The sequence below is a fragment of the Oculina patagonica genome, chromosome 12 (assembly GCF_052425735.1).
Source record: "Oculina patagonica isolate OP01 chromosome 12, crgOcupat, whole genome shotgun sequence".
Taxonomy (NCBI): Eukaryota; Metazoa; Cnidaria; class Anthozoa; order Scleractinia; family Oculinidae; genus Oculina; species Oculina patagonica.
The window spans coordinates 22,695,923-22,710,412 of NC_135769.1; the positions used below are offsets into that span (position 1 = coordinate 22,695,923).

Consider the following 14,490-nt stretch of genomic DNA (forward strand, 5'->3'; position numbering starts at 1 on the left):
AGATTACACACTACTTTCTTAACCTGACCCTAGTCGCTTCATAAACTTCTACCAAAACTATAACTTTACTGTTTGCGTGAAATATTGCGAATCGCGAGGCTGGTATTAAAAATATATTTTTTATTACAGGAAGGAACTTTGCATGAATTTACTAATTAAGTTACAAACAGACTTTTTATGTTTATGTTTCTTTTTACTTAAAAATGATATTCCCTATACTGTATTGCTTCGATCGTCTAAAAAGCTAAATTATACATGCAGACATTAAAGGAAAATAATGCTTTTAATTTACAGTATTGTGTACAATGAAACACTCTTTTCAATGTTTGTTTATATTTGAAATTATTATGAATGCTAAATATAACAACGAAAATACCCCCGACTGAACATTGTTGGTGCCCAAGAAAAGGTTTATATTTTTCATGTAAACTACATGTATATGATGAGTTTGTTCACTTGTAAAGGCCAATTTACCTGATTCATTTGTTGTTCAGATCTGCATTAACCCCATTTCAGTCCAGTACAATGACTGTTGCATTGCATAGCACTCATTATAAGTCAAGTATAAGTCAAGTGAACTACTGGCTCAGGAGAATCTACAGCCAGATTGTAGGTGTGTCATGACAATTTATTTCTGAAATTAACTCTTCATAATTTTGTCTGCCCCAAATCTGTTGACCTTTTACAAATTCCTCAGTAACAGCTTTAGGCATACTCCCTTTCAAAATCTATATGTTATTTTTGGTGCCCAAGACCCCCTCCCCACTTGCTGGGGGTACTCCCATACTCCCATAGACTTTCCAAAAGTCGTTCGCTTCTCGATTCTGGCTTGGTGGTAGTAGACCCCGGTGCGAACCCGGTGCGGAGCTCTCGCGCTCCGCTCTTGAGCTCTCGGGCTTCGCGCTCTGTGAGCTTGACTTGTAAGCAAGCCTAATACTCCCATATATGAGCTTGATAGGAAAATGCATGTGTGCTGCTGTGTGTTTTTCAAGCAGATGAGTTTAAGATGGAATAGTGATACAATAGTTTGGGGTAGGGTAGGGATTTTCAGTGTGTAGTCTAGCATACAACGATAGGGTACTGCAAAATAAGCTGAAAATGGTCTGGGATAGGGTATGGATACAGAGTCCCACCAGCACACCGCTACTCAAAAATATAAAGAGTACCCCCCCTTTCCTCAAGGTGAAAGAGTATTGTTTTTAGCCATTCTGAAATTGGGTAATTTTAAGATAATTTATCAATTTCTTTGTAAACTTGGAAATAGTTTTTTGAAGCACCTACTGTTTGTATTCATACTGTTGTATTCATCCCTTGGTCTGAGATAAGGTGATAAATTACAAGCAGTGCATGCAGAGGCTATAATGTCTCCTTTGGGGGTCTTGGAAAATCACTGCACTTAGTTTGATTGTCACCTAGCTGCTTATCATTTAGCTCGTTTTTAAGCTATAAGCGCTTAAAGTGAAAATTAAGGGTAATTTTTGATAGATTTTACTGTTGCTATGGTTATCAGTGACAAACTAAAAATGACCACAACTTGTTCGGCAATGATGGTACATTTGTTTGATAAAATAATTGCAGCATTAACTGACAAATAATTAGTACTGACCCATCATAGTAATAGGCTGGAAAGTACTCTAGAAACTGTTATCAGCTTCTTACACATGCATTCAGTGAACTTGCATAGCCATCTCTCTGCATCCATTTGTTAACATTGTCTTTCGACATCGTCTTAAAATGAGCTGTTTTAAGTGACGGATACTGGTGTTGGTTTCATGCAAATGAGCGCACAAAATCAGAAGGTCATGCTAGTGGGCTGTGATTGCTTGATTTGGATCTGTGTTGTTTGTACATGTTTACCATGTCCAAAGATGGATGTTGACAAAGGGGCTATGCATTGATGTCCGACCCCATCCAACCATAACAAAAGAACATATTACCCATTAATAGTACCAATAAATGTACAAAACAAAGAAGCAGACATAAAATGACAAATTGCATGAACAACTTTATATAAAAATAAATAAACCTTTATTTAGACATGGAGAGAATTAAAGCTAGAAGCTTGTGGGGCAGTGTATAATTTCCAAATCGAAATGGAATTTGGAAGTGTTGATTTTTGTGGAGGGGAAAAACTGGAGAACCCAGAGAAGAACCCTCAGAGCAAGGCCGAGAACGAACAACAAACTCGACCCACATATGATGCCAAATCAGGAAATCGAACTCGGGCCAATTGGTGGGAGGCAAGGACTCTCACCACTTGCCATCCCTGCTTCCTAGCATATTTTATAATAATGCAGCTTTGACAAAATCTCATGATAATTTGTACATACAAGGATGTGTAAGCAAGGACATTGAAACACAAAACTATTAACTAGGTGTAAATTTTCCCTGCTACATGTCCCAGTGTCAGGTCCTGTGTCAGCACACAAGTTAGATCTTATAACCTGGGTCTTAAGAAATGCAAGTTGCCATAAATTACTGTTGAAATTGTTATCTTCGACCTACACCCCATCTACTTAAGACAATTCCCTTTTCAGAGAATCATCAGTAAAATCAACTGAAAAATATAAGGGCCAGATTACAAGATAATCACCTAGGTTAATAATTCGGCAAATAAAGAGCAATATTAATACCAGGCATAATTCTGATTGAAGCTAAAAGGCCACACAGTCACGGTATTTAATTTCAATCTTTGAAAATAAATTATTTGGCTGAGGGGAATGAGTTTAAAGCTTCTAAAGGTTTAATTGATTCTTCAAGGTGTGTTATTTTAGAGAACACACTCAGCTCAGCTCGGGCAATGCGTACAAACAGTGTACAAATAATTCCACATTGCAATCCTTTCGAACAAAAGCAAGACAATACTTCAACTTAAGATTCAACTATTTATTTATTTCAAATTCTTTGAAAGCCGTTTCCATTATATTTATTAGGCTCACCAATATATGTGGCATATTCCTTCGTTGTTGGTGCATATAGATGTTGCCGGATTTAAACGCCATCTTGTTCACTCGCAGAGTCAAGAATTTATCACTTCAGAAATCGATTTATTCCTTGCCAGAAGCCGTTAGTTCGAACTGATATGGCTGTATTTAGACTTTTCGAAGGCTTGAATCAAAGTCTTCATCGGTTTCAACTAACGGCTGTTTCATAAACTAAGGATGGGCCGATACTCGATACCAAATATTCGATACACCGATATTTTGACAATTTGGAAAAGTATCGATACTTTCGAAAAATATCGCACTTTCGATACGTTTTCGATACTGCACACGTGACCTGAGCCTGCGGTCTTCTGGTCAGCACCTGAGGTTTAAAAATGCAATTTTACTTAAAGAAATATTGATGTTCTCGTCAATATTTGAATTTTTCTTGCCTTGACTTGATGTCCACGCATTCCTGATGAACAGTGAAACAAAAAGACCAAAAGCAACATTCTTGGCTAACATTTATGATACCAAGTCTGTCCTTTGTATGGTCACGTGGCAAACCAATGACGCCAGGACGGAAATGACGTCATAATATCGATATCGATATCGATATCGAGAAAAAAGGCAAATATCGTATCGATATCGTATCGTTTTGAAAAACCAGTATCGGCCCATCCTATGACATAAACTCTGGAAATCCATCGAACAAACCCAAGGATTTGCAAGGATCGCTCAAAACACGTGAAAATTTGCTCGCCACACCTGACGTCACAAATACCTCTATTCGATTCCATTCCACGCGCGGCCATTTTTGGTTCGTTTTCGTGAAGTCTTCGGAAATCGTCGGATTTTCATCCCCTAAGCGCCACAATTCGCACAAAAACCATTTCTGAGAGTTTATTATCATTAGTACCTTCATAAACAACAGGTTTGCGGACAAAAGAAAAAATTTCCAATTTCGTTGCATTTGACCTTTAAGAATTTTTTAATCTGCCTGTTCAAACGTTTAAATGACAAAAACCTTTAAAATTCGGGCAAAATCAAGCTCGATTCGAGAACATCGAGAAAACTGAAGAAGTACGTCGTGTAGTCTACACCAAAATGTGGCATTAGTTCCCAGCCCCTTAAATCTCTCTTACTTTTAAGGTCGCCCGAATGGGGCCATATATGGCCACTTGGTACGCAAAGCGATAACTAGCCCATATAACAGCGAGTGTCTTTATTTCGGTTGATAAAATATCAAGTTACACATGGTGGTAAAAATTAAAACGTGAACGTGGCGTACACCTACTGGTTGTAAGAGTAAACAGGAATTATTTTATCCGTATTTATTCTCGACAAGACACTCGACCTGAACAACTGAACAACTGTAAAGAACCTGAGAACAGAAATCTCCTAGCATTTATATATTTGGCATAACAGTTTAACTTTACCATGATTAGGTACTTTTAATTTCATGGTTTCGACAGCTTTTTAAAACGAAATAAAGATCAGTGACAAATAAGCCGCAAATAGAGCTAGGGAGAACGTAAAACTGATACAACTAAGTACTTTTTATCTGGCAACGTAAATAGAAACACAGTTACACTTCTTTGAAGAACTGAGCACCTAAGAGTTGATATGCTAGAAACGGGTTTGTGTATACAGTGATGGCCGACTAGGCGACCAAGTTTGTCAAGTGGAACTTGCGCTTTTCTCGTTCACTTATTTCCGCCGACTCCTTCCTGATGAGACTTTAAAGCCACCTGATGACCTAAAAGAAGGCGCTGATGAAACTTTGAAGCCACTGGAAGACCCATAAGAGGCTGATGATGATTTTTTGGGGCCGCTGAATGATTTGAAAGATGGTCGTCCAGATGACCCTTTAAGGCCACTCGGAAACAGCCCTTGGAACGAGGTTGCTGATGATGCTTTGGGGGCACTGGATGACCCAAAAGAGGATCGTCCAGATGACTCTTTAAGGCCACCTGGAACAAGCTTTCGGATCGAGGCTGCTGATAATGCTTTGGGGGCACTTGACGATCGGAAAGAGGGTCGTCCAGATGAACCTTTAAGACCACCAGGGAAACGCTCTCGGATCGAGGTTGCTGATGTTACTTTTTTGGGGCCACTGGAGGATACGAAAGAGGGTCCTCTAGATGAACCTTTAAAGCCACTCAGAGAAAGCTCCTCAATCGACGTTGCTGCTGTTGCTTTCGAAAAGCTGGTTGATCTGAAATGGGGCGGAAACGTTGGTGGCGTTTTAGGAGGTCCAGTGCTGCCCTTGGCAATGCTTTTACTTTGGCATTTTTGGCCTGTCGCACAGGAGGTACAACAGTCTCCCTCACGCTTATTCAATACAGGACGGTATCCATTCTTATTCGTCAGACATTGTATGTACTTTCCTTCCAACGATTTCTGCCTTGCTTCCGAAACGTACTTTATCACAACTTCGGACTCTCTGTTCTGCTCACGCTTGCCTGCCAGCCACTTGTCAACATCTTGTTGCTTTTGATTTGTATGCTCTTGTAATCTTCTTTTTACGTCGTTTGATCGACCAACATACTGGTATTGCGTTTGTTTTCCTTTTTTCTCACCGATGACATAAATGCCTGGTCCATTCTGGACTAAAGACGTATCATAGGGTATCCAAGGCTTTTCCGACAGCTCTTTGCAAATTTGGCCTGCCATTTTAACTTAGAACCTGAGGAGAACATTAAAGAGTAAATTAATTAAAGAGTAAATAAATTACCAATCAGTGCTTTGACTCTAACTCCTCCCCGCCTTTTCCCACAAGACTTCTAATGCCAGCTGCTGAACCATTTCATCGCGATACAAAGCTACTATTAAAGTAAACGGTAAAATCGGAAGGTTTAACAATGAACTTAATAATATGACCTCGAGTCAAGTTGAAAGTGTGATTTTTTTTTCAAAATTGTGCATTTTACTTAAAAGCGAAGTATCTTGCCTGAAGGAGTCATGCGCACGCGAGACTAATGAGATTCATCAAATAGACAGACTTTTCTCAAACTCCCGATTCTCGCTCGAATTAATATTCATTTCCCTTGGATCCGGAAGTGCAGTATCCAAATAACCTAGAAACCATGATAAGCTATGATAAGTTACTTTACTTTTATTCTGAAAACGAAAAAGCTCACTGAAAAAAAATTAGTGACAAAGAAGGAAAATCCAGACAGAAAAGTATTTCTCTTATGAAAATTCCGACTCCCTTCGAGATAAGTGTGATAAGCGTCTTATTTCTTTACAACGTAAATACGGCGTAACGAAGCAAGTACATGTAATGAGAATTTATCTTTCGTGAGGCACCAGCTAGACAAGCTAGACATGCTACAGTAGATCGGAGTTATCGTGCAAGAAAGGCTCACGGCGAAAAAAGGTGTACCAAGTTATTAATAATTGCGTGCCTACGCAGGAGTGCAATAAATTAAAACATCAGCATGGCGCACAAAAAATCGTTTTCCCAGCGCTATGTCGAGAACTTGCGCTCCCAGGCCTGAGAACGAACTTGGCACTTTCGCGTAAATTAGGACTCGTAAAGAAACAAAACCCTTTGCGAATTATTCAGAGTGCATAAAGAAACTCGTTCGCAGAGGATAAAGGACGTTGTGTCGTGAAAAATCAAAACGATCAAAATGGAGCAAGTCTACAGATGAGCTCACAGCCTTATGCAAAGAAATCAAACAACAGCTGGGCAACAGCTTTGCTATCTTTCTCGGAAAATGATCTTTGGAGCATGACGATTCCCAGAATTGTTGAGAGGCAAGTACTGATATATGCAAACTTGGGTTAGAAGCGGAAGAAGGTCACCGACTGAGTCTAACGGTCCATAGTAACGTGTTGTTGTCAACTCATACATTTGGTGGTGCTTTCTGTAACAAAACTTTTTTCGTTGACTTATAAAGTTATATACGGTTACACGTAGATTTCAGTTAGGAAAGACTATTAGGTGTACATTTTGGATTTAGCGGGTCAAAGCGCCCGCGGCTACTTTCGGGAAACCATTATTTTCGAGTAGCCGTTACTCTCGGATGGCTAAAAACGTTTGAAATTCAACAGCCGTAACGACATTACGAAACGTGAATAAATGTAATAAAAAGTGATCGCGCTAGTCTATGCCTGCAATACGACGAAGATGGTATTTATAACAGACTGAAGACTGAACGAATAGTCGATATGGCTCAAAGCTGTTGGGATACGAGACAGTAAACGCTTTTCACAAGCGTGCAACATAATTAAATGGAGGCAAATGTAGATTAAAGGAATTTATAACCTTAATCACTCCTAGTTACTATTGATATCCTACTGAATGTTCATGAAAATATCAGATGCTTACTTCGTATTGAGGATACCTAAACTTCGAGCCAGGATCCGAGCCAGGATTCGAGCCAGGATTCGAGCCAGGATTCGAGCTAGGATCTGAGCAAGGATAATTAAGAATGGGACTAACTATTAAGCGCTCCGGTTAGCCTGAATGGCACTCCGGTTAGCCTAAATAGCGTTCGGTTAGCCTAACTAGCACTCTGGTTAGCCTAAATAGCGTTCAGTTAGCCTAACTAGCACTCTGGTTAGCCTAAATAGCACTACGGTTAGCCTACTTTAGCTTGGGTTGCTTGCGGCTAGCTTTTATAATAGGGTTAGTATTTCTATTTGAAAAAAGGGTGGATCCTAGCTCTGATTCAAGCTCAGATCCTGGCTCGAATCCTGGCTCGGATCCTGGCTCGAATCCTGGCTCGAATCCTGGCTCGGATCCTGGCTTGAATCCTGGCTCGGATCCTGGCTCGAATCTTGGCTCGAATCCTGGCTTTATCATTAGTTTATCTCCTTGGTATTCGCTGTAGATTTAATAGAAGCTGAACTAATTTTCTGTTATTTAATTCACTGCCAAGTTGAATTTCTTTTATGATATTTTTCGTATTGCTTGTAATTGAAAAGGTCGTTTCTTTCGGAGTGGCCGTTACTTTCCGGGTTAATGAAAGCGTAAACAATATCGTTATCTTCGATATAGGGCGGTGGTTTGGGGGCAACGGTTAGAAGGAGAGCTTGGACAGTCTTGGCGATAACAACCAACTAGTTACAGTTAACGATTTAGCTTTTTCTTTTAACAATGTTCTATCCGATCCGTTTATACTGCCAAATGGCACCAAACTCAACTCCCTTTTGTATGCGGACGACTTAATTATTTTATCAAGATCAAAACTAGGATTGCAAAATTGTCTTCACAAGTTATCTTCATATTGCAACTCCTGGATGCTAAGCATTTGATAAGCATAAACCCTAAGAAAACAAAAATTATGATTTTTCAACGACGTGAAAAACGATCTGATTATGCTTTTCACGTAGGCAGTGAAAAAATAGACATTGTTCAAGACTATACCTATTTAGGGACTCGCATCTCATCTTCAGGAAATTTTACACTCTCACTTGAACATCTACGACAAAAAAGCTCTTCATGCTTTCTTTAGTCTACGACGGCACACAGATTTCAATAAACTCAAACCTTCAATAGCATGCAAAATGTTCGACTCAAAGATCTTACCAATCTTAACCTACAACACACTACTACCACGCGAAACTCTATTATCACATCTTATGAATTCCACTGACTACTTTGTAAACATTCAGCTAATTTCATCTATCTTGGCTTGCTTTGAATTGAGAGACAATCTCGTTACAATGATCACCACTTCGAACAGTAAAATGAACAATTATTGTTAGTAATTCTTTCATTTTTTGTTTTGTTATTTTCTACTTTACTAAATATCTTAGTTAATGAAATAATATGTAATTAAATTTAAGACGAAATCCACTAGGAAGTCGAGTAATATTTATTAAAGTTGGACAAAAATCAATTTCCAGAATAATTTAAATCCTATTGCGTTATTTCCTACCCTTAATAAAAGGTAAAGATGAAAGTAATTATCCGTGATAACACCAACAACAATTTCTTATCAGAGTCTGAGAAAATGAATTTCAAAGTTTACAAGGTATGGGCAAAATCTCACGTGTAGCCATTTTGTAAATTCGTCTTAAGCGATTCAGTGGAATTCAGCGGAACTTCAAAATGTGTTTTCGATGTGTGGTGTTGTTAGAAAAGATTTCTTTTGATAAGATATTTGAAGCAGTAACAAAAACGTTTGCAATAAGGTGGAAATAATTCTGGTACAACAATTTCTTATCAGAGTCTGAGAAAATGATATTTAAAGTTCACAAGCTATGGGCAAAAGCTTACATCTTTTAAGCGATTCAGTGGAATTCAGCGGAACTTCAAAATGTGTTTTCGATGTGTGGTGTTGTTAGAAAAGATTTCTTTCGATAAGATATTTGAAGCAGTAACACAAAAGCTTGCAATCAGGTGTAAATAGTTTTGGTACATAATTTTGTCCAATAACTACTCGAAGTCCTGGCGGATTTCCTCTTAAGTAGCTTTTGCAATACTACCAAATTCCTATGTAGTCATGCAAATAAAGCTTGTTGTTGTTGGAAAGGAAAGATAATTTACAAAACACTCTCATAAACTCAAATAATTTGGAATATAGTCATAAATCCTACTTTGCTGCTAAGGGGAAACTAAGAAACTTTTAAATAATACAATCTACTATCAAAATAAAACTTCAGTCACAATTGCGACAACTTACAGTAAACGTTGATGTCTCCAATAAAATTTCTCAAACTCAGATGAGCTTCGACAGTAGACCTCTCTCCGGGCAAGGCTTCTGCAAACAGTGGATCCTTCTGCGTAAAATTAAACAAATGCCACTATTGCAAAGGGAAAGCTTGATACAACAATGATTTTGCTATGAGTTCAATGGCGTATAATTATAAATGCAATAAAATATAATACTTATGACTTACAAATGTTAAGCTACCACAGACATGAAGGGCATTGATGTGATCGAAGATACAATCGACTTGTATAGTCAGTGTTATAGACGAAAGGTTTTTGCACTTCTACATGTCACTGAGGAAACCCAACTGAATTAAGAAAATAGGAAAAGACTAGAAAAAGGCTTATCTGTGAGAATCCTAACAGCTACGCAGTTACAGTGGCCATAAAATTTTGCCCGTCCGCGCGCTAGCAAACAGACAATTGATCAAAAGAACCTTTTAGCTTTCGCTCTTCGATACATTTACTCCCGAAAGGGATTCGGACAGGCAGAAATACGTCAAGATAACGGTCTTGGTGTGGACGTTTACCCACCTAAATATACTGAAAAACTACTGTAAAGCGGTACGAAATAATATTTGCTTACCTCAGCCGAAGGTGTAACCCAACCGAAGTTAACTTTCCGACGCGTCTGCAACAAATACCTTTAAGCTTTCATTGCCCTCACTACGTCACAGCATAATCTAAATTTAAATTTAGAGACCAATAGAAAACCTCTCCCTGACTAGGCTTAAATTAGATTGGTTAAAAGCTTAAGACTTAAACTTAGATTGACAGGTAATTACGTCGTGTTGGGATGCCTTTCGATTTCAATGTTTTCCCAGCATGTTTCTCGGCTGGCGCATGGCCAAAGGTTAACTTAGACAGCTTTTCGTCTCTTCTAATAACAAGGTCGGTTCCAAAATTTAATGTGTTCTTTATAAAAGCAGAAGCTCTTTCTGTCGAGGTTTCACAGTGTAATATATTTCGTCCGCTAATCCTCAGTTTTGGAGGAAAAAATCTGAAACACTTCCTTGTTCTTGGGGTGAGTGAGAAAAACGAGGGACTACTCCAAGCCTAGAAAATCGCGAGCAAGAAAAATGTTTAGGTATACACTGCACACAACAACTGCTTACAGTGGCTATCAGTTTACACACTGTTAACATGAGTATGTTTGGAATCTTAGAACGGGAAACGATAATTATAAACGAAAAAGCGAGGTGAGAGACAAGATTTGAGTGAAAATGAAAGCGCATGTTTTCTTGAATTTTTGATCCTCGCATGGATCCTATATATGTATAAGGGTGCTCCGGGAAATACAAGGAGTGTGATATCTGCGCAATGCAAGATCGAAAGTATGCAAGGCTTACTTAGAAGTTGACCAGGCTGAAAACGCCACCGTATCGCCAGCGCTCGATGCTTTTAAAACGTAATAAATCGTGCTTCGGTTAGGTGAAAACACCCAACAATGAACCGCAACTACAACTGGATAAAGTTTTCTGAGGAGAGGAAACCCAGTCTGGGAACATTTTATTTTGCATTTGGACAAAATTGTTGCATTTCCAGTCCGCACGCGTCGAAGAAGCCATATTGATAAAGGTAACTAAGGGCTAGTCAAACCATTCAATTTCCTTTGCAAAATTCCTTCCTTAGTGTGCCATGCACAAAAACCTCATTGTCTTCTACCAAAAAAAAAAAACAAATCGGTGCGAGTTGCAGAGGGGCACGCGAAAAAAATGCGCGCGAGGGAAAAAGACACCCACGCGCTCGCCCAGAACTCTTGAATTACATTTACCTCTTGCGTCTGCAACGTCAGACTACAAAATAAAAAATATATTATATGTTACATTACACTAATTAACAGGCTAGCTGCTAGCTAGCTGAAAGGTTATCACAGTAAGACATTACTGAAGTATGTGATTGACTAACAATCAAACAAAATTGAAAACTACAATGTTGGCTTCATGTTATCTTGTCATTTCATATAAAATATTAGAAGAACACAGAAATCGTTTTAATGAACAAAAAGTTATGTTTATTCCATAAGTCTTAGTCTATGTTTGTTTTAAGAACAGTGAAAGGCTGACAAAAATGCTATTTTTTAGTGCAGCAAAATATTTTATAATACACCTTACTTTGCTACAGTACTCACGTCTTTTGCAAGTACACTGTTACAAAAATGCTAGGAAGTGCTCGCTTTTATAAAGAAACTCTCGAAAGTTTAAACACAAAACATCAGTGTTTTTGGTTTACCAGTAACATTTGCTAATATAAATGTTTTAAAACAACAAAATTATGGCCAAAGCATCGCCTCAATTTTTTTAATTCAGTGAAGTATTCGATTAAATGGCTCCAGAACATTTTGTTACGTCTACAACCTCAAAAATGTTCTCAATTAATTTTTCACAGAATTTTTTGTTTCTAAAGCGCAGCATTACTCAAAATGTGTTTGCCATACAAAAATTCCTAAAAACAATGCTAGCATAATTGGCACAGATTGTAGTCTCTGTAGTACATTTAATTGAACCTTATTCGTCCTATTGAATACATGTATAGTAAGTTAATAAAACACAACTTATAATTAAGGTCGTTGGTAAATAAACATGTCCCGCTCAAAATCACAGCCATCGTCAACCTGGAAAAAAAACTGTCGCGACTTCGTTGCATGGTTTTTCAAGTTCCTTGTTAAAATCTGGCCAGTAACCGAGTTCTGTGTACATACAATCATGGAATTCTTCTCTTACACATTCGCCATTATTCTCCTCCACCCATTTAATTCGTAAATTTTTTCCATTATTTAGACGGAATTGTTGTTTTACAAACTCATTAAGCATCAGCTTATCTTTACGTTTATGATTCTGAAGCCGCCTGTGTATGTTGCTTGAGTGCCCAACGTAAATATGTCGAACACTTCCATATGGGTGCAAGAAGCCGATTGTATAAATGCCTTCAACTTGAGGTGCTTTATCAAGATCATCGGCGTAAGACCTCCATTCTTCAGCGAGAAGACGTTGGAAAATATTAGAGGCCATCTGAGAAATAGAGAAGTGTTTACAATAATTAATGAAGTGCTGCACACTGTTCTAAAGGTTAAACTAAAGAAAGTAATATAACAGTCGCGGTAACACACACCTAAAACAATACCACTCAGGCTAAACAACAGACGAATTCAAACAACCCATTTTAAATCACACATTGATGTCAGTTTGTTACACTTGTTGGTTTTCAATTCGTAAGCATCGAAACTGAGCATTCACGCATTCAGTTATCCGACCTTTTCCAACTATCTCATAAAGTCACCTCTGTAAATTAAATTGTAACTCAGTAACTGATGATGATAAAGTTTCTATCGAAGTATATGTGTCTTCCAGAATCGAAACTGCTATCTTTGTTCTTAAAAATATAAATATACTGAATATAAATATGCTGGTCATGAAAAGAAATAGCACTGACGAATAACGCGTGTTTTCATGTTCAATTTAACAAATAGATTTCATTTTGCCGTGCGTCTGTTCAGTAATAGATCACAGATGACGTCAAAATGTGGTATGAACAGAGAAGTGGCCCCAGGCTAGGAGGGTCACTGATGTTCATTCTTCAAGCTTGTTTTGCCCAGTTAAATGCTTCGAAAGGTGATCGATGCTAGGCGTATTGTTTCTCACTGAAGATTTGTAATTAAGCTGAACTTTTTTGCTTTGTAGTGGCCCCGCAAGTTTGAAAAACTTTGCCAACAACTCTGATTTGGACTATGAACACTGATCACGCGCGCGAGTCACACCACCGCGTGACGTCAACTATGCCGGTGTCTGTACTCTGATAGATCATAAGTAAGAACCAATCAAAATGCGCGTAGAATTCAGGTTATTATATAACAACAAATAGATGTTGCTTTTTTCAGAAAGTGTCATATTATGTTACGAGTTTACAACTACGAAAAGTTAAACGTACCACTTTATAAATTTACTTTGAAAGTTTTTATAAGAAATTGTTCCAAGTGAGTTAAAACGGAAGACGAATTATAGCATTGCAACTTACCTCGCTAAGAAGGGAAACTCCGAACTTGTTCGAAACCGTGAAAGTGAAACGTGCCCTCCTAATTTTTCCCTACGGAAAAAATGGTTCATACAAACTTGACATTGTGGTCATTCTGAGCAACTAGAAAATACTGTTTTTTTTAACTATACTATATGTAAAAGGTTGAAGGATAATAACATTCTTCTACAATAAAAATGAAACGAATTTATCAAAGTAACCCAGCGTTTAATGTATACAATTTATAGTTATTACGACTGAGGACAATAAATGCTCGCATCCTGATCCTTAGTTCTTACACTACTGTCAGAAAAGATCAGGAAAGTACTGACCCATTGCATTCAGCGATGCCTAATAACACTTTGACCATCTTGAAAATTAATATCAGACAATTCGCATAAAAACACGTGCATTGGCTAGATAGTTTATCGTGGAAGCTCAAGTACAGTTTTCTCTTGCATTGGTGACCCTGTTACTCGATTTATATTATTACACATATAATGACATTAAACAAACCAAAATAGTTAAAATATACAATTTAAAATCACGATATTTTATGGTGCACAAATAAAAAAAACATACGAAAATAATCTTGACTTACCTTTGCCAGAATCAAACGAACTAATCTTGCTAAAATCTTCATTACCTTCATTCCAAATTTAGAATCCAATGAAAAAAATTGTTCCCAGGTCAGGGTTCGATATGATTGGTTAAAACTGCAGTAGCTTTTGTCTAGATTGACAGGCAGTAAATTAGTTTATATTGAATGACTCCGTGCTTCCCACGATGCCAGAGGTAAGACATATTGGGGAAAAAACAATAATCATTAATTCAATATTCTGAAAGTAAAGGATGTGACAAAGACGCTTCATAGTCTTTCTTCCT

General features: G+C 37.8%; 3 protein-coding genes across 8 annotated transcripts in view; all 3 read right to left on the reverse strand.

Moving 5' to 3' along the window:
• Window positions 1-14,490, reverse strand: part of LOC144631556 (uncharacterized) — a 71,574-nt gene that overhangs the window by 43,567 nt on the left and 13,517 nt on the right. The gene's annotated exons all lie outside the window — the stretch shown is intronic.
• The window catches only part of LOC144631558 (uncharacterized), a 102,878-nt gene that overhangs the window by 39,344 nt on the left and 49,044 nt on the right, over window positions 1-14,490 (reverse strand). The gene's annotated exons all lie outside the window — the stretch shown is intronic.
• Window positions 4,135-11,491, reverse strand: LOC144631552 (uncharacterized). Of its 2 annotated transcripts, none has more exons than XM_078489999.1 (3): window positions 10,181-11,491; window positions 9,566-9,662; window positions 4,135-5,613 (listed from the first exon to the last, which is right to left on the reverse strand). In XM_078489999.1, the coding sequence occupies exon 3, from the start codon at window positions 5,598-5,600 to the stop codon at window positions 4,635-4,637; it is 966 nt and encodes a 321-aa protein (XP_078346125.1). In that variant the 5' UTR covers window positions 5,601-5,613; window positions 9,566-9,662; window positions 10,181-11,491; the 3' UTR covers window positions 4,135-4,634. The 2 variants fall into 2 exon arrangements, with proteins under 2 accessions (XP_078346125.1, XP_078346126.1); XM_078490000.1 differs by lacking the exon at window positions 10,181-11,491 and adding an exon at window positions 9,783-10,157.